The sequence below is a fragment of the Dama dama genome, chromosome 24 (genome assembly GCF_033118175.1).
Source record: "Dama dama isolate Ldn47 chromosome 24, ASM3311817v1, whole genome shotgun sequence".
Taxonomy (NCBI): Eukaryota; Metazoa; Chordata; class Mammalia; order Artiodactyla; family Cervidae; genus Dama; species Dama dama.
The window spans coordinates 62,780,318-62,806,795 of record NC_083704.1 but is presented as its reverse complement, the minus strand read 5'-3'; the positions used below and the strand labels follow the sequence as shown (position 1 = coordinate 62,806,795).

At 59.6% G+C, this 26,478-nt stretch overlaps 1 protein-coding gene across 4 annotated transcripts in view; it reads right to left on the bottom strand.

The window, feature by feature from the left end:
- Nucleotides 1-26,478, bottom strand: part of IQSEC1 (IQ motif and Sec7 domain ArfGEF 1) — a 140,165-nt gene that overhangs the window by 46,386 nt on the left and 67,301 nt on the right. Inside the window, exon 1 of one of the 4 annotated variants that reach the window (XM_061128977.1) lies at nt 6,058-6,126. The exons of the other annotated variants lie outside the window; for them this stretch is intronic. Coding sequence (XP_060984960.1) covers nt 6,058-6,122 — 65 coding nt within the window. The 5' untranslated portion in view covers nt 6,123-6,126. Of the gene's footprint in view, nt 1-6,057; nt 6,127-26,478 lie in introns of those variants that run through there. 4 annotated transcript variants of the gene reach the window in all.

Below are 26,478 nucleotides of genomic sequence, written 5' to 3'. Positions count from 1 at the left end.
AAACATGCTCCTGAGACACAAGGCCACTGGCCAGAGCTCCGAGGGCGCCGCGTCCGCTCTGCAAAGTGGGCTCTGTGCGTCCCCGCGCGTTGCGCGGCATCCGAGCCCCAGGTGGCAGGTCCACTCCTCGCCCACTCCCCGCTTCCTGCGTCTCCCCCCTCCCCACTGTGGAGAGCTCAAGCCCCGTCTCCCCCAACCACGTCAGGGAGGGAGGAAGATATACACTAACCAGAAGACCAGATCTACGCAGCGCAAAGCCTGACTACGTGATTTTCATTCTTCTCACCTCAGTCTCCTCGTCTGTAAAATGGGACTTATACCAGCCACCTCACAAGGCTCTTAGAGGGTCAGAGAGGCCAGGTGTGTGCAAGGTTCACAGGCTGCCCAAACGTCAGACACGGTCCTTTTTATCCTGTAGCCGGTTTCAAGTGTGGCTCAAACCTCTGTCAATTCCAGACCCACCAGAGCCAGGTGAGGGTCCCCTTCCTGCGTGCAAGTCCTGGGCACTGGCGGGGGTGTGCCCAGTCGCGAGGGGCCGCTTCGCCATCCCGTGGCCAACATCACCCTAGCTCTGTTGAGGCCCTGGACACAACATGGTCTAGCCTGCGTGGGAGGTGCGACCCTCAGCTGCAAGCGGGACGAGCACATACGCCAGAGCCCATGACTGGGTGCCTCCTCTCACCCAGGCTGCCCTCGGGGCCCCCCGGTCAACGCCACCGTGCACCGTGAGCCGCCAAAGGGGGGGCCACCCGCTCCCAGCTGGGAACAGCGTCCTGTAGCCCCCGGCTCTGCAAAGACCTGGAGGTGACTGTCCACTACGTGTTTCCATGGTGTTGAAGCACTCCATGCAGACTAACTCATCTGAGGAGTGCCTCCCGTCACCTGCCTTTTACAAATGGGGAAACTGAGGCACGGCAAGGCTAAGGAACGTGCCCGCGATCAGAGAGTCTACAGCATCTGCCTCCTAGCTGCCGGCCCCAAGTCCCTCCCTCAACAAACGACCCCCGGGTCCTGCGGCTCTTCACCCACAGAGAGGGACACCCAGGCCCAGAAACGGGATGTGACGCGATGCCCGACGCCCGGGCTCCCAGGGAGGCGCCCTTCTCTGAGATAGTCAGGGTCAAGAATGGCCCTGACTGCGGCCGTAGCTCACACTTACTGCGCTCTTACTGTGATACAGTAAGGCACTGTTTTCAAGGTTTCCCTCGGACAGATGCGTCCAGTTCTCACACCACCAAGCCTCCCAGCCAGAGACAGGGATGGGCCCCAGGAGGAAGTGCTCACGTCGACAAGCAGACAGACACCCACGCTGCCCGGACCATGGGCCGTTCCAGGGAACCCGAACCAGGAGGCTCCCCGCTGGCTCTTGTTCAGTCTCCAGCTTTCTTACTGGCCCTTGTCTCCTCCCACGGGATGGAAGCCAGCAGCCCACACGCACGTGTGTCCCCCAGTGACGTTGAAGCCTGTGGCCCTGGGCTTCCTCGCCACCCGGAGGCCGGCTGTGCTTCCACCAACCCCTCGGCACGTCAGGGGACAGTCGGCCTCTGTCCCCGAGACTCCACGCCACAGCGAGACTGGCCTGGGGCAAGCGTGCTTCCCACAGAGAGCAGCAAGTCGTGGGGGCAGGGGGCCTCGTCCAGCCGGCGTCCTGCTGGAGTGTTTGGGAAGCAGCTCCGGGGTCTGTGGTGTCCGGCAAGACACCAGGAGGATGGACGGAGTTTGTTATCTGCCTGCCAGCCAGCTGGCACGTTCGGGAAGGCCTTGGGAATCCCCATAGCAGGGGCTACTGCAGAACAGACTCCTGTTCGGTGCTGCGGGGAACACAGGAAAGGTTCCATTGGCCACGTGACTTGTTCTGTTAAGATTCCTGAGTCCCGGAGGAGTCACAGCCTGGCTGTGAAGAGCGCAGACCTTGGAGTCAGGCAGGCGGAGACCACATCTCAGCTGCTGGACTCACTGGCTGGTGACCGGGGCAAGTCATGTAACCCTCCCCTAACTGAGAAAGGGGCACAGAAGATGCTCTTTCTCAAAAACTGCTTTGAGAACTAAGTCCTTCACTGAGTTCACCCAACGGCAACTGTTGCTATCGTTTTTATTATTATTATAACAACCTTTGAGCAAAGAGGAAAAAACAAGGCCGTCATAGCTTCCCCATCTATACACGGAGGGAGGGGACCCTGGCTGTGGCTCCACACCTGGGCCCGAAGCTCACAATGAACGATCTCCATGTCAGGAAGCTGCAAACCAAGGAAATAAGATGGAAAGAACAGTCCTTTCCATCAAGGAGCAGAGAAGCTCCAGCCAAGTACGAAAAAGGCATTAAAAGCTATTAGAGTCATCACTTTATGGCAAACAGAAGGGGGAGAAGTAGAAGCAGTGACAGATTTTATTTCCATGGGTTCCAAAATCACGGCAGACGGTGACTGCAGCCATGAAATTAAAAGACACTTGCTCCTTGGAAGGAAAGCTATGACCAACCTAGACAGTGTATTAAAAAGCAGAGACATCACTTTGCCCACAAAGGTCCATATAGTCAGAGCTGTGGTTTCCTCCAGTCGTCATGTATGGATGTGAGAGTTGGACCATAAAGAAGGATGAGCACCAAAGAATTGATGCTTTTCAAACTGCGGTGCTGGAAAAGACTCTCAAGAGTCCCTTGGACTGCAACAAGACCAAACCAGTCAATCCTAAGGGAAATCAACCCTGAATATTCATTGGAAAGACTGAAGCTGAAGCTCCAATACGTCAGCCACCTGATGAGAAGAGCCGACTCACTGGAAAAGACCCTGATGCTGGGAAAGATTGAAAGCAGGAGGAGAAGCGGGCGACAGGGGATGAGATAGTTGGACAGCATCACTGACTCAATGGACGTGAATTTGAGCAAACTCCGGGAGGCAGCGAAGGACAGGGAAGCCTGGTGTGCTGCAGTCCACGGGGTTGCAAAGAGTCAGACATGACTGAGCGACTGACAGCAACAACAAAGAGAGCACCTAGGTGGTTCCGCCCCCAGTGCAGACTCCAGAGGCCAGCCTTCACCCCAGACACCAGCAGGAAACCAAGCAGAGGGGAGCAAGTGGCGACGGGGCGGAGGCTGCTACCAGGCCAAGCTGCACAAGCCCCATCTCACGGATGCGACAATCAAGGCTCAGAAGGGAGGCGACACGCTTGAAGCCAGGTGGCTAGGAAGAGTCAGGTTCTGTGCAACTGGGAGGCCCGGGCGCTGGGCCACACGGCTCCCCACGAGTCGTCTGTCCCCCTGTGCCGAGCCTGGGGCCTGGCAGAGGCAGGTCTCGGTAACGGTTTGGTGAGTGAATAAAGGAACACAGGAAATGCAACGTGGCCGCCCCTCAGGCTGCACACGTCTCTCCAGAGAACAAGCCCCCTCGGGGCCTGGGAGCGTGTGCGTCCACCGGTGCCTCGTGCGTGTAGGACGGCCATGCCCAGCACGTGGTTGATGCCATGCACAAGCTCTGGCCCTGGGCTTGGGGGGCACACGTTCAACTCAGGTGCAGCCACTGCAGCCAGAAGGCACCACGCCACGCCCTCCCCCATGATCACCGCCACCTTCCCCTCACGTGGTGGGAATAGCCAGACACTCTAAGGCCAGACCAATGAATTCTTCAAGAGCCGCAATGACCTTTAAACTCGTTACCCTTTGCTTTTGAGGACCAATGACCAATCCCACTCAACAGCCTCTGCACAGACACACACACACACACACACAGTCAAGGGGACCCAGGCTGCCTCCAAGTCCATGATCCCTGTGTGGTTGCCCTGCCTCTGGGCTTATTACCAGGCGGATTTTCCACACATCATCACAATGCAGAGGAAATTTACAAAAGAGGAAGGAAGAAAACCCACCGGGTCCCGGGTGGTGGGAAGAGCCGAGCGCTGACCTGGTTGACCATGTGTCTGACGGAGGCCAGCCAAGCGAGGGCTCCCAGACCCACTGGGAGGGCCTTGGGCCCCTCCGTGAAGCAGCGGCACCATCTCCTGTCACGGCTGGGGAAACTGAGGCTCACAGGGTATGAAAACTTGCGTGACCTCACAGAGCTGAGCTGGGGTTTGCCATCAAGTCTGTCTGCCTCCCTGAGAGCCCCTCTTTCCTGATGCCCTGAGCTGCCCTGGACTCACGAATTCGCCGGGCCAACCGCGATCCCACGTTCCATAGAGCCCAGCCAGGTAACACTTGCACATGCATACACCCGGAGCTCCCAGGGCCCAGTCCAAACTCCTTGAGAAAGACCTATTTGTGTAGCCCTTACCCCGTTTGACTGTGCAGCTGGCAGTCCTGTCCGTGTTTCTGAGCCAGAGCTGTGTAAATATTAGCACAACCAGCTCAGAGTCCGACTTCCCTGAGCGAAGGCCCGAGGACAGCGGCGGGGTGGGCAGGGACCCTGCGCAGGCTGCCAGCAGAACACGTGGGTTTTACTCTGGGCTCGCCCTGGAAGACTCTGGTCAGGACCCCGGCCCCCCAGCCTCACTGTGTCCATGTAGAAAGGGAGGGCGGGAGAGGCTTAGACCACAGAGCGCCCAGGACAGGTTCCCGGTGTGCTGCTGGGCGGGGGTGTGTGCGGCCATTCCAGGACGGGTGGTCTTGGACCTGTTACACACTGGGGGTGTCCCGAGGCCTCTGGAGCCTGCTGGGTCCCCTCTGGGCCACCGGGAAGGATTCTGGGTCGGGGACAAGCTGGCTAAGCCTCCCCAGGCCAGGGCAGAGCTGACCCTCTCCCACCCTCCCCCCAGGCACTCAGCAGCAAATGGGCCCCACCTGCGCGGAGGCCTGAGGAGCAGCTGCTCGTCACCAGCTCTGACCGCAAACGGGCCCCAGCGGGCCTCCCTGCAGCTGGAAGATTCAGACCGGGCTGTGGGGAAGGCCTGCTGGTGAGAAGGGACGCAGGATGGGGAAACATGCGAAGAGGTGGCGTGGACATCCCAGCAGGAAGGGTGAGACTGAACAAGTCCTCACAGACAAGCAGACCCCTCAGGACGATGACTCTGAGCTGTGCTTACGGCTGTGTCCACTGGCCCGTGGTCCCACAAGGAGAGGAATGCACACGAGTGCGGGGCAGACAGCTGTGTGCGGCAGCGGCACGCGTAGGATGTGACTATCACGGACCCCCCACCCCCTTTTCGGACTGCTGCCACCGACTCCAGACAGCTGGTCCTGCAGCTGCAGCCGGCCTGGCCTCCGCCCCAGACGCAAGGAGCGATGGGTCCTTGGGAACCGCACCCCCCACAACCCCACGTGGAGCCTCCAGCCCCGGGACTGGTGGTGGTGGGGGGGGGGGACACGCGGGGGGCGGAAGGGGACATATGTGCATTCTCAGTGCAACTGCCAGACAGGAGCTGCAGAATTTCTGAACTCAGAGATCAGACGGCTGCAGGTGGGTCCCCTCTCCCAGGAGGCCTGACACAAGCCAGGACCGTTTGTCAACAAATCCCCTCCGCCCCCCAGCCCTGCTCCTCGAGGGGCCTGCAGACAGCTCGGGGGCAGCTGTGCTGGCGGGCAGTGCGAGGAAATCAATATTCCCAGCACACACACACACTCTCCCCCTCTCTCCATAAACACAGGCCCGCAGATGCTCAGCCAGCCACCCACCCACAGGCCCTGGGAGCAGATCAGGGATGGTCTCTGGGACACACACTCATCCCCTCTGACTCCATCCCTGACCACACCAGACACACGTCGACAGACACCCCCAACCCCGGGGCTCAGTCAGGGCCACGCAGAACCCCACCTCCGGGCTCCAGCCCACCCAGCGCACGCCCAGGTGCCCCAGCGCACCTGCGCAGCCCCGCGCGCTCTCCCCCCGGGATCCGCCCGACACAGGCCCCGGTCCGGCAGCAACAGGCCTGCAGCCAGGCGCGGGAGAGACGCCCGCTGGCCGCGCTCCCCCGCCAGCACCGGACATCCACTCCCAGCGGGCCCCCAGGGCACTCGCCCGCGCGGGCTCCCGTCCGACAGTCACGGGGGCGCAGGAGCTCACCCCGCCCCGCGTTCGCGGGCCCCGGGGCCCCGCACGCTCACTCACACCCTCCCGGCCCGGTCCTCACCCGCTGTCAAGCTCCAGCTCCAGCAGCGACTGCGTCCGCTCCGAGTTGCAGTGCAGGCACCACATGGCGGCCGCGGCAGGAGCTGGCGGGGCCGGGCGCGCGGGACCCGGGCCGACACCCGACCGCCCGCGCCCGGCCTGCCAGCCACGCGACCAGCTCGGGTCGCCCGGCCCAGCGCCCGCAGGTCCCCGCCGCTCCCGGCCCCAAGTCTGAGCCCCAGGCCGGCTGAGCCCGCCCCGCCGCCGCCCGCCAGGCGCAGCGCTAGGCCGGGCCGGAGGAATGTGGCCGGGGCGCGGGAGGGGCCGCGGGGGGCGGGGCGGGGGCGGGGCCGTGGGGGAGGGGAGGGGAGGGCGGGGCCCGCGCTCGGGGGGCGGGACCCTCTCTCGGGGGGCGGGGCCGAGGAGACGGGCCGAGGGGCGGGGCCGTGGGGAGGGGCGGGACCCGCTCTCAGGGGGGCGGGGCCGCAGGGGCGGGGCGAGGCCGCATGGGGCGTGGAGTGGGCGGGACCCGCGCGGGGGGCGGGGCCTGCGCAGGGGCGGGATTCGCCCGCGGCAGCATCCCCCACCCTAGCCATGGGCCCTCCCCTGGGAAGACTGCGCACTGGCTCCAAGACGGATCCCCCTAGCAGACATATGTCCCTCCTGAGCGTGTGAGCACAACAGATACAAAATCCCAAAACCAGCCAACTGGAGCCTACTCTGCCAGCGGCGCCAAGCCCTGCCAATCCTGACTCTGGCCTCGGTTTATAAAACGGGGCTCGCGCTTTCCCAGATGGTGTGGCTCTGGGCTCTAACGCCCCTGCCCCAGAGACAGGGGAGGGCCCCCTGCCCCCCCCCACCCCCCCCCCCCCCCGAGTCTGAGGACACCCTTTTGGGGGCTTTCTGGTGAGGATCTGATGGAAGCAGCTTCTTTCTCCCTAAGCCCTCAAGACCCTCTGCCCTCCCCGCACCCATAGAACAAGGTCCAGACCCCCAGGCAAGCTTAAAGTGATACTAACTAGCATTTTAGAGGTTTTTTACTGATATTTGGTCCTCAGTACAACACTGTGACACAGTTACTACCAGTCCCACTTGCCGAAAGGGGAAACTGAGGATCAGTTTAATTGGGTTAATGAAGAGGTTTCCTTCCCCCTCATGGCTCTCTCATGAGCAGTCGTGGCATGTTCTCAGCTGGCACACTTATGTTCCGTGGGCCCCTTGGAGGCAGGCACGGTGCGTGGCACCCGCACTTTTGGAATGCTCAGATGTAGTTGGGAGACTCCTCAAGCAGACAGACAGGATCAGAACCCCACCTCTCCCAGGCCGCCCCACCCTCAGGCCCATCTTCTGGAGGGCCAGGCAGCTGGCAGGTCTGCAGGGGGCGGAAGCTGTGGGAAGCCACGCATGCAGGGGCTTCTTCACATGGCCTTTAGAATCTTTCATTTGCAGGGGGGGCCAATGAGGAGCGTCATCCCCAGATGGGGACCTGGGGCGGGTGGGGAACAGTGAAGCAGGAGGACTGGGCTGGCTCAGCCTGCATCTCGGCAAGGGGCAGGCCCCAGGGCCAGTTCAGTGCCCAGGCTCCCGGGCAAGGGGCTGGGCAGCAAAGCACAGCCCGTCTCCACACCCGTCCTCTTCGCTTCTGATGTTACCTTTGATACATTAAGAATAAATGAAGACAGAATGGGAGAAACTGTTTTCAAATTATGCATCTAATAAGGTCTAGGATGTGAAAAAGCTGGCTTGAAACTCAACATTCAAAAAACTAACATCATGGCATCCAATCCCATCACTTCATGGCAAATAGAAGGGGGAAAGTGGAAGCAGTGACAGATTTTATTTTCTTGGGCTCCAAAATCACTGCAGACGGTGACTGCAGCCATGAAGTTAAGACACTTGCTCCTTGGAAGAAAAGCTATGACAAACCTAGACAGCACATTAAAAAGGCGAGACATCACTTTGCTGACAAAGGTCCACATAGTCAGAGCTATGGTTTTTCCAGTAGTCATGTATAGATGTGAGAGTTGGACCATAAAGAAGGCTGAGTGGTGAAGAATTATGCTTTCCAACTGTAGTGCTGGAGAAGACTCCTGAGAGTCCCTTGGACGGTAAAATCAAACCAGTCAATCCTAAAGGAAATCAACCCTGAATATTCACTGGAAGGACTGATGCTGAAGCTTCAGCTTCAATAATTTGGCCACCTGATGCTAACAGCTGACTCATTGGAAAAGACCCTGATGCTGGGGAAGATTGAAGGCAGGAGGAGAAGAGGGCGACAGAGGATGAGATGGTTAGATAGCGTCACCGACTCAATGAACAATGAATTCATTTGTTCAATGAATTTGAGCAAACTCAGGGAGAGATAGTGGAGGACAGAGGAGCCTGGCGGGCTGCAGTCCACGGGGTCACAAAGAGTTGGACATGACTTAGCGACTGAACAACATCAACAACAATCCATATTAGATAAAGGATGCTTACAACTCAACAGTAAAATGGCAAATAACCCAATTACAAAAATGGGCGAAGGGAACGTCCCTGGTGGTGCAGTGTATAAGAATCCGCCTGCCAATACAGGAGACACAGGTTCAGTCCCTGGTCCAGGAACAGTTCACATGCCTCGTGGCAACCAAGCCCGGGCACCACAGCTACTAAGCCTGCGCTCTAAAGCCTGCAAGCTGCAGCCACTGAGCCTGTGCGCGGAGAGCCTGGAAGCTCCAACGAGCCGCCGCCTCATTGAGGAGTGTGCACGCCACAACGGAGAGGAGCCCCCGCATCAGCCGTGAGGACCCAGGGCAGCCAAATAATAAATAATTGTTAAAGATGGGCAAAGGATCCAAGCAGGTATTTGTCCAGAGAAGATATACGAATGGCCGATAAGCACATGAAAAGAGGCTCAGCATCACTAATCATTAGGGGAATGTGAATCAAAACCACAATGAGGTATGTGACCGACCACCACTAGGATGGCTGGGATCAAGAACAACAGGAGCCCCGCCAGCCAGGGCTCTGGAAGAAGACCTTCCCAGCAGCCTGGTTGGGGGTGGCGAGATGGGCGGGGACACAGTTGGTAGGGTTGAAATGGTCCAGTTGGGGAGGCGGGTGGAGAACTCCCACCCCAGCCTGACCTGCCCTCTAAAAATAGGCTGTAATAAATGGGGCCAAGAGAGTTCCCTTCAGCTGTGGAGCGCTCCAGACGTGGCTCACAACCCAGATTCTCCAAGGATTCCAGGCGCTTCTCCAGGCCCAGCGCCTCGCCGCTGGCCAGGACAGACTTGGCGACAGAGTTCCGGCTGGGATTTGGAGAAAGGGCATTGAATTTCCCTGTTAGCACTTGGACTACAGAGGATGGAGTCCCGGGAAACCAGACGCCTCTTCATTCTCTTGTTTTCTCTTCCTGCAGTGTGCCTTTTGCTTCTGCTCTCTGTCAACTGCCTCATAGATTAATAATTCAAGGAATCATGAGGCGAGTGAGAAAAGTTCCAGCCTGGAGAGGTGGAGAAAGCCAATTTTTCTGCAGAGTGGAAATGACCAGACTGGGCAAGAAATCTTACATGTGCCATCTGGGCAAAGTGTTTAGGCTTCTGAGCCTCTGTTTCCTCAACTGTAAAGGGAGGCTCATCACCCACCTCTCCCCTGGCTAATTAATTCACCTTGCCCTTTCGTTTAATTTAGCAAACACACATTAGTGCTTACTCCATGCCTGGGCTTTGAGTCACAATTGGGAAGACACTGCCCTGTATATGATGTTATGACAGTCTGGGGAAAGCAGCCTGTCACTCAGCCCCACAAGAGGCTTCAAAGATGAAGGGACATTGAGGCTTGGCCTTGAGGGGTGAGTAGGAGCCCACCTACAAGGCAAGAAAGGAACGAAAATGTTTCGTTTCTCTGTATCGTCCTGAGCTTCAGTCCTGATCTACTTGCCTTGGCCCATTTCACATGCCCACCCACAACTTGACTTCACCCCCCTCCCCGTCTCCCACAGCCTTCCTGCTCTCCTTTGACCAGACCAGTGGCACCCACACCTCCAAAGGCTGGCCTTCGCCATCCCTCTCCCACAGACCTCCTCCTGCAACGCCTGGTCTGGCTCCAATCTCCAGCCCTCGTCACCCTTCCAGCAACACCCTCCACGGTGCTGGCTCACAGCTAGGATTTGGGTTTCAGCTTTTGATACGACTTCCCCCAGAAACTCACCCAGACCCGCCCGCCATCAAAGTCAGAAACTCCCCTTCCATGCTGTCCCGTTCCCCTGCGCCTGCTCTCCCATCACAGCCGAGAGCTGTGCTGTCCTTGCCGGGCAGAGCTGGGCCTGCGTCCTTCTCTGTAGCATTACCTGTGCCTACTATGGGCCTGGAACACCGAGGTGCTCAGCTGAATAGATCAAGGGCAAATTAGGCCTGGGAGGCAACTCTGGCCCCCTGTCTGCTTTTTTAAATAAAGTTTTATTGGAATGCAGTCACACTCACTCAATTCTGTACTGTCTATGGGTACTTTTGTGCCACAGTAAAGTTCAAAGAGACTTATTATGCTTGCAAGCCTCAAGCAGCTCTCCATCATTTTCCCAGTGATGGGGCTCAGATGTGGCCATTGCTGCACATGTCTGGCCTGGTTTCAGACACCTGTCACCGCACCAGAGGAATTTTAAGCCCAATCACAAAAAACTCACTGGGACTTGGGTTGGCCAAGACCAGACCACGATGGTGAGATGAAAGCGGCCTCAATGTGAGCACACCTTGGAACTTGAGAGCCAGAAGGGTCCATGGTGACTGGGTGCTGCTGCCCATTGTTCAGATGAGGAACCTGAGTCCCCAGGTCAGTGTGGGTACAGCCATGAACTGGGCATCTTTTCCTTAGCGCCTCCTTCCCAGTGCTCTGGGAAAGGAAGCCCCAGACGGAGGGAACCGTCATGGTTGGAGGTATACGGAGCGCTTAAATGCACGATAAACGTTGGATGCAGTCGTTATTATGCCAGCAGGTGACAGATGGATGAATAACCCTGTAAGGGCCTGGAAAAGCGCCTCGAGGGGGCTGCGGACAACAGAACCACATGGCTGAGACCCAGGGGCAAGGAAGCGGAAACCCCACACCAGGATAGGGCCACTCCACGGAGTGACCGAGTGATGCCCAGTGATGCTCTGTGACTGACGAAGTGGACAAAACAGCCAGCAACCATCACTTCCTCCAAGAAGCCCTCCCAGCCTGGGTCCCTGGAGCACTTGCCTCCCCCACCACCCCCCTGGCACAGCAGATGTTGGTTTGTTGCAGAAGTACAGGAAGATGGGGGTGGTGGCCACAGATGAGAACACGCTCACTGCATCCCTCCCCAGACTGGCCGCTCCTGGGGGAACAACCCCCGCCCCGTCCCTCTGCTGAGTCCAGCCAGGCTATACGGACGGCCTGTCCTGAAGCCCTGGAGACAGGGTCTCCAGGGCAAAAGGCCTATGGCTACCAAGTGCTGCAGCCACTTGACTTTGGAGTCTGTTCAAGTGGATGGGAAATGGCCATTTGCCTGATTTCTTGCAGATTCAAGGGGCTTGACAAGATCAGGGAGAAAATTAGAAGCAAGAAGCTGAACTGCCTTCACCAGTGACGGCTCTTCCCTGACCCCTCTCGGCACCAGAATGACACTGCTCGCCTCCCTCTCCCCACCAGGTGCCCTGCCAGCCCCAGGACATGATCACCGGTGTCCCCACCGCAGCCCGTCACGCTCAGCCCTCTCCTCCTGGCTGGCGGCACAAGGACAGCAGATCCTCGGGAGCAGGGGGCGTGACCCATGACACTTGCACCAAGTCCCTCCCCTGGGGACAAGCTCTAGGAAACGCTCCGGTCTGTCCAGGACTGGTCTGAGCCCACTCTGTGCCTGAGAACAGCCCAGGCCACCCCCAGATCAAGCCCAGCCTCATTCTCCCCATCCTGCCTGTGTGCATGCGTGCTAAGTCACTTCAGTCGTGTCCGACTCTTTATAACCCTCTGGACTGTAGCGCGCCAGGCTCCTCTGTCCATGGGATGCTCCAGGCAAGACGACTGGAGTGGGTTGCCATGCCCTCCTCCAGGGGATCTTCCCAACCCAGGGATCGAACCCCCAGTACCTATGACTCCTGCATTGCAGGCAGACTCCTTATGGCTGACCCAGGGTGTCCCTAGCATCCGGAAGGTGCCTGGTGGATAGTAGGTGCTCAATAAATCTGTGATGAGCTAAAGGATTGTGTTGAACCAGGTTCAGTCTGGCTCAGGGCCAGCCACGAGGCCAGTCCCCTCACTGCTCCCCATCTGGTCCTATTTGATCTGAGCCAATGCCCCTCTTCTCATGAAACTGATCTTCAGAAAAACTGATTCTCATAACCAGGGTGCCCAGTACTTAAGGAACCTGTTAGCTAAAGCGTCTCTAAAAAGAGGTACCCCCGGGGGCAAAATGAACAACTGTTCTTGACGTCTGTGGGTTTCTTTCCCAGTAGCTGCGCTTCACTGGAGGCTACCTGCACGCAGCCGGTAGAGAGGGGGGTGGTGAGGCCTTGCCCTGCGTGGACCACCCTGCTGGCAGCACGGATTCCTATCTGTTGCATCCACATGGCCACCAAGGGCCAGCCAAGCGAGCCCCGGCGGCCCTCTGCTTTAATGAATAGATGCGTTCACTTTTTACAGCAAGTGCTCTAATGCCTGGTTAGCGAACGGACACTGCTAAGTGCTCCTAAAATGACAGCTTCTCTTAAGTGGGTTAAACATTCCCCTCTGCGATCTGCTTTACGTTATTGATTTAACCAAGCCCTTCCCTGGTCCTTGGGCTTCCCTTGTGGCTCAGCTGGTAAAGAATCCGCCTGCAATGCGGGAAGCCTGGGTTCGATCCCTGGGTTGGGAAGATCCCCTGGAGAAGGGAATGGCTACCCACTGCGGTATTCTGGCCTGGAGCATTCCATGGGCTGTATAGTCCGTGGGGTCGCAAAGAGTTGGAAACAACTGAGTGACTTGCACTTTCACTGGCCCCAGCGGGAGGAAGACTTCATCCAGCTTGACCCGGCACAGGCTGGGCGCCACAGAGGATCCGAGACACAACAGACGCGGGCCCTGCCTCGGGAAGTTGGGTGGCAGGGGGCTGGAGGCAACCCACACTGGTTGGCACCAGCCCAGTTTCCACACACGTGTTCACACGGTCTCGATACTCGCCTGACAAGGCGGGCTCACATCTCAGTTTCTCACGGAGGCCCCAAAGACCAGAGAAGGTAAGTAATATGTGCAAAGACACACAGCCTGCTAATGACGGCGCTGAGCTGAGAACCCAGGGACGCCGACACTCAGCCCGCGACTTGCCCTCCACCAGTGAGAGACTCAGGAGTGTGGTTCCAGCAGCAGCAGCCGCCGCAGCCCCAGCGGGGAATTCCGAGCGACACGCGTTCTCACCCTGCAGTGATTCTGGCGTCTGCAGGAGTCTGAGGATCCCTGCGCTGCTCCAGGGAACTAAGGTGGGCGATCAGCGCAATCATGTGATTGACCTGGCACAGGGGCGGGAACAACTGCGGGTGGGGGGACGGCCATCAGGGAGGGCTTCCTGGAGGAGGGGAGGCCTGGGTTGGGATCTGCGGCACGAATGGGACCTCACTGCAGGGCACTCCAGGTACAGAAATAGCCTATATGGGGGCGTGACGTGTGGGGATGGGTGAGCTGTGAGGAATGAGGCTGGAGGATAGGGCAGGGGCTTCATTTTATAGGAGGGTGTTGCAGGGGTGGGGGAGCCAGCAGAAGTGGCCTGGATTTATCCCCAGGTTAGTTTTCCAAGCGACCACATGGCACCTGTGTGCCAATTACTTAATAGTATTCTGTATATCAACACACATTATATCTGCTCCATCAGTGAAAAGTCATTCGTGCTGAGCATACATTGAATTTTGTCATAAAAGTAAATCACCCAAACCAAACACTGTTATAAAACCCTGCTCAGAGCTTGTTATCAGCAGAAGGCCTATGCTTGAGGCTCGTTCTGTCTTTGTTTAAAACAGAGATTAAAAGTATAGAAAATGCATGCAGACGGCAGCTATAAAACAGAAGGATGCTTGCTGTATTGAGATACGGAATGAGATACAAGATATATTACAAGGAAGGGGAAAACACACACACACAGACACATACACACACTCTGATAGACATATCTCTGGATGATGATTACCTCTGGGGGCTGGCGGGGCGGCGCCCACTGTCTTTCTTGCAGCCTTTTTATATACTAGTTCCTAGAAAATATATTACTTCCTATAAAAGAAGGACCTATAGTTAAGCCTTTTTGGAGTGATAAAGAGGCATGAATGAGACATTCAGTGTAAAGTGTTATCTGTAATCTAATTGGAGGGGCTGAAAGAGCCTGGAGGGGAACAGCTTTCTCCCAGGGGAGTGGGGTACATCTGACAGTTCCACATCACCGAATGTAGCATCCGTGGCTCACCTAGAATCGTTCCACGCCCACCTGTGGCCTGCGTCTCACACTAACGGAAACCCAGGGGTCTGAGAATATACTCTCTGCAGCAAGAAATAAAGCTGACATGAGGTCACAACCCCCGCAGGCGGGGGAGGGCTCCCTGGTTGCCAGGGGGACCGGAGGCGGGGTTCCAGGGTGCGGTCCCCTCCTCCGGGGCTGTGGGCCTCCCCGCATCTTGAACAGAGGACAACAGGCCCCAGGGAGCGCCTTGGGAACCGAGGCAAGGGCCTGCCGACGGACGCCGCGGTCTCTCAAGAGCGGGTTATCGAGTTCTGTTACTTAGTCCACATAAGAATACCGGGACGCGGAGGGCTTCGTGGCTGGTGGCCCCCGAGCTTGTCGGCGCAGAGCCGGGATTCCAGCCGGGGGTCCACGTGTGAAAAGTCTCCGGCTGCAGACAGAACCTGAGCCCAGGACAGAGGCGTAGCGGCTGGAGGCTCAGCCTGAGTCCCGGGGGGGACTCCCAGAGCACAGCCACCGCGAGCATCTCTTAGGAAGCACGACCCACTGACAGCTCTGGCCTCGCTGGTAATTTCCATAAACGACTGCAATGTATGTGTAAACAGCACAGATAGCAAGGTTTGGAAACCCCTGGCGTGTCAGAAACGCAATTTGTAATTACAAGCGCACAGCAATTTGTTCCCTTTCAGCCACGTCTGCAGTAATTACCCTGGTGAAGGGTGACCACACGCAGCGCAGCGCGGGGACCTCTCCCAGGACGACTGCTTCCCCTCCCGCGGCGCCCCGTCCTGGGGGCTCCCAGGGGTCCTCTCCCGGGGCTCGGCCCTGCCCGTGGGCACCCAAGTACAGACAGTGATGGCCCAAGTGTGAGCGATCCCTCTCTGGGACGCAGCGCCCGGTCGGAAGGACACGTCTTCACTGAACACACACCGGCTCCCCTTGCTTCCAGCCCGGACCCCGGGGTGGGGGGGCGGGGGAGGCACGCCAGACCCCGCAGGCCTCCTGGGTGCCCCGGCCTGGCTGGACCAACGGCCCCTGGGCACTCGGAGAGTGCCGGTGCCGCCCGCCCCGCCAGGGGGCGTCTGGTCATCCGCGCCACACTGGCTCAGGCGGGGGAGTGGAGGTCTGGACCCCAGCGCGCCCCTGCAGGGGGTGGTTTCGCCCAGCTGTCCCCTGGTCGGGCTGGGTGGCAAATTTAGATCGGCTTAAAACGTCAGCTCAGGTCACAGCTGATGGATGGTCCCGGAGGGATGAAAGACGGAGAGCCGGCAACTGCGCGCGGGAGCCCCTGAACCCGCGGTCCGGGCGCCACTTGGGGTGCTCGGGAGGGCGGAGGGAGGCGCGGCCCCACCCTGGCCTGACCAGTGCCGGCCGGACCCCACCGGTCCGGCGCGGGGTCCCGCGGGGCCAGCCCACCCGACACCCCCGAGGGGCCAGCGCCCCCTGCCGTCTCGCTGGAGAACTGCAGTCTGGCCCTCCAGCCCCAAGCGGACGGCGCAGCGTGGTGCCCTCAGGGGCGGCTGTGCCAACCTCTGGACACCCCCCTAAGCTTCCCCTTCAGACCTCCTTCCTGCACCACCGAACACACCTCCTCGCCGTCACACAGCGGGGCAGGGGGCCGGCTGGGTCAGGAAGCAGAGCCCGGACTCAAACCCAACGTCACTGACGTTTAATCTGAGTCACTGATCTAAGGAGGCTAACCCTGGCTCCTCGCTGCTCAAGAAATAAGCACCAGGGACTTTCCTGGTGACCCAGTGGTTAGGACTCTGTGTTCTCAATGCAGGGGCCAGGGTTCAATTCCCTGGTCAGGGAGCTATACCCCACCTGACCCAACTAAGGATCCCACTTGCGACAGTGAAGATCGAAGACCCTGCCTGCCACGACTAAGACCCAGTGCGGCTACATGAATAAATCAACATCTTTAGAAAGAGAGAAAGAGAGAAATTGGCACCGAACTCTTCACCATGCCCATAAACCCTTGCAGTTTTGGCTTCCGCCTGCCTCGCCCCTCCCACTCATCCACCCCAGGTGGCGCTAGTGGTCAAGAACCCGCCTGCCAGCAGGAGGCGTGAGAGACGCGGGTTTGATCCCTGGGTCGGGAAGATCCCCTGGAGGGGGGCACGGCAGCCCACTCGAGTATTCTTGCCTGGAGAATCCCATGGGCAGAGGAGCCTAAAGGACTATGGGCCAGAGGGTTGCAAAGAGCCAGACCGACTGAAGTGATACCGACTCTCGCTCGGCTCCAATAAGCTGGCCCCTTCCCCTGGGCCTTTGCACATGCCATTCCTGCTGCCTGCTGCCCACGTCTCTCTCTTTCACCTACATGCTCCTGACTCCAGCTTCACGACTCAGCTCCAAGAGGACAAAAGTCATGTCTGTGGGTCTCAGTGTTTATCTCCAGCCTGGCATGTACTAGAGAGTTTCTGGAGAAAATCTTGTGGATGAGATGACTGCCTCTAGTTCATGTGCATCTCTGTCCTCGGAGACGTGCCTTCACAAATAAAGAGGTCCTGCTCAAGGGGCTGGGCTCAGACGTGAGGGTCCTTCGTACTTGAGTTTGGGGGGATATTATTGTTGTTCTTAGTTATTCAGTTGTGTCTGACTCTTTGCGACCCCATGGACTGTAGTCTGCCAGGCTCCTCTGTCCATGGGATTTCCCAGACAAGAACACTGGAGTGGGCTGCTATTTCCTCCTCCAGGAGATCTTCCCAGACCAGGGATTGAACCCATGTTTCCTACTTGGCTGGTGGATTCTTTACCACTGCGAGACAAGGTGATATTAATAGATGCTAAAGTGGAGGGCTTGGCTGAGGAGTTCTGCCCAGGAGCAGCCAGAGCTGAGATGCGGACCCAGGTCTGCCCTGAGCCATGGCCCCGTTCCCTCTGAAGATTCACTGGGCTGGGTCTACTCAAGCTGCTCCCACCGATGCAGGAGCGTGTTGGGAGGTGCCTCTCCCCTGGTTACCAGCAGAGTCCTGGAGGGAGATTCTAGAGAACTGAGCAGAGGAAGCCCATCTCAGAGGAGAGGAGACACCTCACCAGGCACCTCTCCTTCACCAGGAAGTGTGCCGGGTCTGTGTGTGAACTCAGAAAAGGCGCCCTCTTCTGGTGGACACAGTGTCTCACCAGCTTGCAGCTTGGCAGCAGTGCATTCTTGCTTTGCCAGCTGCTCTTGTGCAGTGCACAACCTGGACAACTGCACACTGGCCACGCCTGGACCTCGGCCACAAGGGGTGACTGTGACCCCTAGGCCCTGCCACCCCCCGACACCAACAGTGAGTCCCGCTCTTCCTTCAAGGGGGCAGGGAGCCCTTCTGATGAGGCCGTGTAGTCACACACGGGGTATGCCGCCATCGGTGCCGTCTGCTGCCTTCCTTTCTGAGGCTGGGAGAGATAAAGCCCTGCCCACAGCCCTCTGGGAGATTTCCACAACAGAGATAAGATGCCGGCAGGTCCAGGAGTCACAAGGCCCACAGGGAACATGTCATTGGAACTTGGGCTGCCTCTGGAGCACCGTCAAAGTGTAAGAGGCAGAGTGGAAACTCCGGCCCATATCATGGGTTTCTGCCCGGCAGGGACGGGTGAGGGGTGGCGTGTTGGGGTCCCCGAGGAAACAGACCCTCGGTCCCCTTGCTGGGGCCACCCGGCGCCCTGGGCTTCTGCATGGAGTCAGGAGTGCAGAGGAGACTCAAGGTCACCCGGTGGACAGCTGGCAGCCGGTGGGGCCTCAGCCAGCTCCCCAGGCTCCACCCGAGCTCCAGACCCAGTGCCGCTGGGGTGGACTGGAGGGGGAGCTGGGCCCCGACCGGGGCCTTCTCAGGGCACAGAGGGACCGTTCTTTGCAGCTCAAAAGCCCCCCTGTTTGCCCTGTGCCGGCCTCCCTCAGTCCTGCTGACGAGGAGGAACCGGTGCCAGCACCCACAAGTGCGCGTGGCTCCTGGAGGGAGGCCGCCGGGCTCTAACCCAGCGGGTGGAGAAAGGCCCAGAGGGCAGTCACAGGCCGGGTTCCCTTTAAAATACGGCGGAGGAGCACACACACACGCAGGAACCCTGCTGACCGCCGGGTTTGCTCTGGGGAGGGGAGGGGGCACACGTCCGCATCATACACTCTCAGAAGGCCGAACGACTGGACCACATGCCTGTGTTTCCTAAGCAAACAGGAAATGCAGAGGATAAACGTAAATAAAGCCCAGGACGAGAAGAAGGGGAAGGAGCCCAGGACTTCAGGGGGCGCAGTGAACCCAGGTACTGACCTTCCCTGTGGGGACGAAAGCGAAGCCACAGGGCCTGCTGGGAGCGGCCGTGTGTGCAAGCCCTTTCAGTCACAGCGCATTTCAGAGCGACCTGGAGGGGTGGGGTCTGTTCCTGCCACCCCCCGTCCCCCACCTCCCCCCAGGCACAGGCAAGGGCCGAGCCCAAGTCAGCTCTGCTCCCAGGCCAACGCCCCCGCCCCCAGCCACCCAGAGCTGTCAGAGGCCCCAGGGGCTGGGTCTTGGCAGGCGGTGGGCAGAGTCTGCGACTCTGGGCTCACGTAGGCAGGCTGCCAAGGTGCTGGGGGCTGTCCTCCCAGCCCAGCCCCAGCTGGACCACAGCCCTTTGCCGAGCCTCAGTTTCCTCATCTGTTAAACGGGCGAATTCCCCCAACCTTGCAGGAAACGAGTAAAGATCATCCAAGGGGAGGGTCCTGGCCGTAGATAGTGCTCAGCACACACCCACTTCTCCCCTCTCCCCTGCTCGGACGGCTCTAGGAGCAGGAAGGTCCTGGCCATTGCGAGGGGAATGACACTGGGATCTGGAGGGCGGACTGGAGGTCAGCAGTGACCGTCCCCCCCCGCCCCCGTCTAGAGGGCAAGCCCTCATCACTGAAGAGGACGCAGAGTTCCTCGGGAGCCAGTGGGCAGGAGTCTGTGTGTGTGTGTGGGTGTGTCTGTGTTGTGTGGGTGTCTGTCGGTATGTGTGTCTGTGTATGTGTGTGTGTGTCTGTGTGTGTGTGTGTATGTGTGTGTGTATCTGTGTGTGTGTGGGTGTCTGGGTATGTGTGTCTGGGTGTGCGTGTCTATGTGTGTGTGTCGGTGTCTGTCGGTATGTGTGTCTGTGTCTGGGTGTGTGTGTGTGTGTCTGTGTATGTGTGTGTGTATCTGTGTGTGTGTGGGTGTCTGGGTATGTGTGTCTGGGTGTGTGTGTCTATGTGTGTGTGTCGGTGTCTGTCGGTATGTGTGTCTGTGTCTGGGTGTGTGTGTGTGTGTCTGTGTATGTGTGTGTGTATCTGTGTGTGTGGGGGTGTCTGGGTATGTGTGTCTGGGTGTGCGTGTCTATGTGTGTGTGTGGGTGTCTGTCGGTATGTGTGTCTGTGTGTGTGTGTGTGTGTGTGTTCAGGTGATCCCGCACAGTGGCCTGAACCCTGGCAGGTCTTTCTGTCGGCTCCCCCCCGACCTCCTGGCTCTGGTTCCCACCCCGCCCCCACCCCGCAGACCCAGATGGAAAGGTAAGGATGGTGGAGCGGGGGGGTGGCGACATTTAGTTTTCCAGACAGAGGTTCCCGGAGCCAGGCGGGAGAGACACCGCCAGGCCGCCCCACCCGCTCTCACCTCGCTCCAGTGCCGGGGCTGGGGGCCTCCCGCCTCCTCCGCACAGCCTCGCTGGCTCCTGGGGGTCTCCTCTGCGGCCCCCAGAGCTGAGCTCCGTCCGCCTGCCCCGGGGCCCGAGCAGCGGCCGGCGCGGGTCATAAGCCCTGAGCCCCTGCTTAATCCGCCAGTGCCCGACTCAGCGCCAGCGGACACGTGACGGCCGGCAGACCTGTTCGGCAGGAGCGGCGGGGCAGCGGGGGAGGGCCGTCCGGCCTGGGGGCTGTCCCTGCCGCGGCCCCGGCGGAAGGCCTGCGTGCAGGAGCAGGGGACGGGCGGAGCAGGTAGGGGAAGGGACGCACGTGTCACCAAACAGTGCTGGGCAGGTGGGGAAACGCGGTGTGCAAGCATGTGTGCGTGTGCATGCCCGCGTGTGCATGTGTGTGAAATGGAACCCTCATCTCACGCCATTTCCCAACACCAATTACAGATCTAACGCAAAAGGCAAATTCATGACTGAAGGGTAGGAAAGGATTCTTAAAACACACTCACACAAATGAAGTGAAAGATCACTCAAAGTAAGACCTCCGAAAGGGAGACGTTCATTCCAAGATTCCAGAAGAGTGAAAAATGCAAGATATTTACAACATATATAACTGACGAAGGACTGGAATCTGGAACACCTAAGGAATCCTCAAAATCAACAACAAGAACAGAAAAACCAAGACAGCCCAAGGCGGGCAGGAGGCTTCAACAGTCGGGTCACCGAGGAGAGCCAAACAGCCAATACGCACATGAAGACGGCTCAACCCCAGCGGCAGTCAGGAAGACGCAGAGAACCGTTCCACACCTGCCCGCTGAGCGAAAATGGCCAAGACTGACATCAGGGGTTGTGGGTGGCGAGGGGGCGATGGGAGGGAAGGACCACGGGCTGGTCAGCTCGGGGACGATGTGGAACAGCGCCTACCACCTGGCCCGGTTCAAGATCAACAGCAGAGAGGAGGCCGACCGCGCCCTGGGGGGAGGGGGGGTGTTCAAGAACACAGCCCCGAACTGAAGACACGGGCTGGAAACGTTAGTGTGGCTGGCGGCGCAGCAGAATACTACACAGCCGTGAAAAGGCCGAGGGACAGCTCCTCGTGACTCTGAGAAGGAGCCAGGCCCGAACAAGCCTCCCCGGCCTAAATCTCCGTCCATGCCGCGGGCTGCGTCTCTTCAGGCATGTCCCCCTCTTTGTGACCCCATGGACGGTCGCCCACCAACTCCTCTGACCGTGGGATTCTCGACAAGAATACTGGAGCAGGTGGCATGCTCTCCTCCAGGGGATCTTTTTGATCCAGGGATGGAACGTGGGTCTCTTACGTCTCCTGCATTGCCAGGCGGGTTCTTGACCTCTAGCGCCACCTGGGAAGGCCTATGCAGAGACAGCTCAGAACAGGAACAAGGCCACGTTGTACAGAGTTGCTCAGACAGGCGGGAAGATGGAGCGCAAGACACACAGAAGTCAGCATGGTGCGGGCTCTGAGGGGCCACGGTTGCAGGGAGAGCCCTCGGGAGTGGGGCGGGGGCTTCGGCTGCCCTGCGTCTCTGGGCTGGGGTGCTGCTCCTGGGCCTGTCTTTCCACCTTTCCGCGAGACGGTTTGAGATGGAGCCCCTGTGTGTTGTGGGACACGGGACAGGCAGGGACCCCCGCCGTGACAGCAGCGTCCCAGGCACGACAGACCCCCCGGCCACACAGGGCACCTGAGCTGGAGAGGGGCTAATCTGCTATCTCACTTCAGACCAGGGCCGGGGATCAGAGGCAGCAAGGAACCGGCCCAAGTCTGCACAGCAAGTGGGAAGCCGGCAGGGCCAGGACTGCAGTCTCAGCCTCCCAGAGCCCAGGCGGGGTGAAGGGGGCTCCTCTCCTCTCCCTGCTGGACGGGCTCTTCCACGGCAAAGCCCCCCAACACTGACCAGGGCAGACGCATTCTTCTTAACCCTCAGCACCGGCTGAAAACACTCTTCTTGGTTTGTTTCCTCATTTGTTGTGGGTCTCCTGCCGCTGGAATCAAAGCTCCCAGAGGGCAGGGCGTTTTGTCTGGAGGTGCTCCGGAAACATTTGTTGAATGAGAAAATCAATGGAGCTGGTGTTTCTACTGGGACTCTGAGGCCTTAGAAATACCCAGTAGCTTTTCAATATCCCCAGAGGAGAAAACGGAAACTAGCTGCATGACATGGACACAGTTTCCAGAATTACCTTCATAACCGCCTTGAGGGGGGCCCTGTCCTCACCCCCACTTTAAAGCGGAGGACCCTGAGGCTCAGAGGGTTACGTGCACGGGCTTCCCTCGTGGCTCGGACGGTAAAGAATCTGCCCGCAATGTAGGAGACCCAGGTTCCATCCCTGGGTCGGGAAGATCCCCTGGAGAAGGGCATGGCAACCCACACCTAGTCCTTAGACCCCTTGACGTTGTTCACTTGCTAAGTCACGTCCGACTCCTTGTGACCCCACAGACTGCAGCACATCAGGCTTCCCTGTCCTTCACCAACTCCTGGAGTTTGCTCAGACTCATGTCCATCGTGTCGGTGATGCCATCCAACCATCTCATCCTCTGTCATCCCCCTTCTCCTGCTCTCAATCTTTCCCAGCATCAGGGTCTTTTCCAATAAGTCAGCTCTTCACATCAGGTGGCCAAAGTACTGGAGCTTCAGCTTCAGCAGCTGTCCTTCCAGTGAATATTCAGGACTCATTTCCTTTAGGATGGACTTCCCTGGTGATTCAATGGTAAAGAATCTGCCTGCAGTGTGGGAGACCTTGGCTCAACCCCTGGGTCAGGAAGTTCCCCTGGAGAAGGGAATGGCTACGCACTCCAGTATTCTTGCCTGGAAAAGCCCATGGACAGAGGAGCCTGGTGGGCTACAGCCCACGGGGTCATAAAGAGTTGGACAGGACTGAGCAACTAACACTTTCACTTTCACTTAGGCCTCCTGACCAAGTCCAAGACCTGATCCTAGTCCCGAATCCGGAGAAGCAGAATAATAAAGCGTTGCCATAACACCCCGGGGCGAATGCCTTTATTAAAACAGTCTGGCGCTGAGCGCTTTTCCAAACCTACACTACCATCCTGATAGCTTTCATTAAGTCCTCAGATAATTTTTTTTTTTTTTTTAAGTCATTGGCTCTGGGAGTCCTGGAGCTAAAATGGCCCTCCAGGGCATCTCACCCGAGACACAGGACTCTTCTGGAACACCTCAGCGTGCATACCTCCAGCAAGGGGAACTCACTGCCTTTTTTCTTGTTTGGCTCCAACTCAGTTGAGCACAACAAAGACTCGCATTAGCCCCTGGCGCTGGGGACCAGCCGGTGCCTGGGCCACTGTCCCACCCTCGGGGGATTCAGAGTCTGGGGAGGAGGAGACTGTCGTCCCGCAGGATTGCAGTAGCCCAGGCCCAAACTCGCAGGCGGAACGACAGGGTCCCACTGAGACATTTTCTGTCTCGGTCTGCAGAGCCCGAGGGGATTCTCAGGGTCGGGCCCCTCTGAGCGTCTCCCCAGGCCGTCTGAGTGTGCAAACGGCCCAGCTGGCCGGCGCAAGGGCCCGAGTCACAGAAGGGACTCCAGCCTGCGGTGGGCAAGAGGGGGCAGCATCTCCTGTGTGTGCCGCTGGCCTTGGGGCTGACATCCTTGCTCTGATATTTCTAGAGCCTCCAGGCACGTGAGCAGACGTCTCTGCGGGCTTCCCAGATGAAATGGGATCGTACGAGTGAGACCCCCTGACGAGGTCTAAAAGATGTTTGCTGGGCTTGAACCGCACTTGTGCTGGGTCAGGAGGCCGAATGCACTCAGTTCTTTGAAAAGTCACCGATAACTTGGCAGCCCGCACCCTGCCTCTCTAAGCTGGACTGCGGAGTCCGGGTGGCGGGGGTGGGGCGGGGCGGTGGGGGTCCTGAAGTCAGGCCCCCCTTCCCGGTTCAGTGGCGATGGGACCCCAGGGGAGGAAGACACAGAGACCTCAGGCAGACGCTGCCCCAGAGGTGACATGGATGAGTGAAGGCCAGCAGAGGTTTTCGGGTGGCATCGGTGGGGTGGGCCTGGCAGGCACCAGAATGGGCGGGCTGAAGGCTGCCTCCAGTGGGCAGGCAGTGGGCACTGGAAGATGCTGCCCCTAGACATGAGTCTGAGTTACACTTTATGGTGGCCATGAACACCGGGTCTGAGCAACGATAGGAGGTGGGAGCCCCGGCCTCTACAGGAACCTGCCCATGTCAGAAACATCTGACTGGAGCAAGCAAGCCCAGTCCCAACCCCCTGTTTATGATGGATGAGGTGGGCGGGGTGATGAGACATCTGGTCAACTCTCCCTGACCAGTTAGTGTTTGGCTCCAGCCTGCACACCCCCATGCTGGGAGCTCCCTGCAAGAGCAACGGATGACTGTGCTCTTCTCGGGGCGCTTAGGAGCCAGCACCCCGAGTCAGAACACGGGCTGAAGGACGGCGGAGGACTCGGGGGGTCCCAGTGCTGCCTTGGCCTGGGCAACCCATCTGCACAGCGGGGCAGGGGCCTGACTCGGATCATCGTCGTTGTGGGGCTGGCAGGAATAGGGTGGGCAGAGAAGTGGCTGGAAGGGCAGGCACCATGGGGAAAGGTGGCGACTCCAGTCACGAGACTCAAGATGACTTAATGCTCTCGAACCGTGCAGAGACAGAGTCCCGTCCTCCTCCCTCCACTGCGGGGACCTCCGGGGTTGGGGGGGATGCCTTGAGTCCTCCAAGCCTCCCCCAGGCTGCAGCTCCCCCAGGATGGCCGGACTGCTGGACAGCTGGGGGCCTGGGGTGCTGTGTGACCTTGGGCACGTCCCTGCCCCTCTGGCCTCAGTTTCCCCAGCTCTGATGGGAGGTGGGCCCCCACATGCTCCCTGCAGCACTGATGCTCAGGGGCTGCGCCTGGGCGCCCCAGACACCTCCCGGCCTGTCCTTTCCGGCCTCCAGGGGGTCCCCGGGCCGCTTCTCTTCCCTCATTTCAAACCCCACTGCACACGGGCTCTCTGGCTCCTCACGGCTGCAGAGGCTTGGCCGCCGGGCCAGCCCAAGTGACCAGCCAGGCCGAAAGCCGGGGGCAGGGGAGGGTGACCAGAGGTCATCTTGGTCGAGAGCGAGGGTTTGCACACTGTCCTCTGGGGACTGACGGCAGAGCCAGAGCAGGGGCTCCCCGAAGTGCGGAGCGAGGGCCCCTCCCCCACCCCTCGGCGGCGCATGCTCAGAACGGAGCGCACGAAGCTGACCAGGCAAGCAGACCGCCCGCCCGCGGCTGAAGCTCCCGGCCGGGCCGGGGCAGGGGACACCCATGGTCATCCTTCCGCTCCGCTGGCTCCAGGAACAGATCTGCTGTGACAGTGGAGAGCCTAGCCACTTAAAAATGGCAACTGCCTGGCGGACACTCGGGGGGGATTTTCCCCATGACTGTGGGGACAAGGGGACAGCCTGACCACATCATGCCAACCAGCCCTGCCCCCTCACAGGGCAGCCAGCTGGGCAGGGGAGGGCTTTACCCGCACTCACAGCCCCTCGGTCCACGAGGGCTCCCCCCCAGGCTGGCAGGTGAGACAAGCGTCCTGATACCCACAACAGCTCATGGTCACTTCCCAGACACCCTGCTCTCTCCTGCCCCATCTGGGCTGTGGCCGTTCCAGCCCCAGAGCACAGTCCTTTAATCCGACTCCTTGCCTGTTTGGGGGGCTCTGACCGAAGGACCCCCAAGGCTAGGGACCAGCGTCTCGCCCACGTGGTCAGGGGAGGAGGGACTGCCCAAGGTCACGAGAGGGTCAGGGGCAGGCTGAATCCAGGGCCAGCGCCTCCAGCCCAGCCCTGGAGCGTCCATCTGGTTCCCAACGAATTCCTGAGATGCCTCAACCTCCCCTCCCGCAGGCTCCGGACCCTGGATCCGAGGCCGGGTTTCTCCGCGGAGAGGCGGCGCACAGAGGAGGGGGTGGGGGTGGGGGGAAGGGAGGCCGTGGAGGGGGCCACATCTCCTCCCCGCGACCCTCCGGGCCAGGGTTCATGTTTCCCAGCCCAGGCGAGGCAGCCAGCGGTGCAGACGCAGGGACGAACGCCCTGAGCCCCGTCCCCCAGATCGCGCCTTCCGCGGGGTTTCGGAGGAGCGATCCGCAGAGCCGTGAGGCTCCGTCACCTGCGTCCCAGGGAGCGCCACCGCAGAGCCCGGTTCCGAAAGCCCGGCGCCCCGGCCCCATCCCCGCCAGCCCCGCGGCCAGCCCGGGCCCGCTGCGGCCCCACGCCTGCGGCCTCGGTCCTCCCCCCGGGCTCGGCTCCGCACAGCCGCCCCCCGCCCCCGCCCCCGCCCGGCTCCAGGGCGCCGCTCGCGCGTCGCTGCAGACTCTGCCCCCGCGGACCCCCGGCCCCCGGCCCCCGGCCCCGCCCGCCGCCGCGCGCGCCCCCCGCCGGCCCGCCTCCTACCTCGCG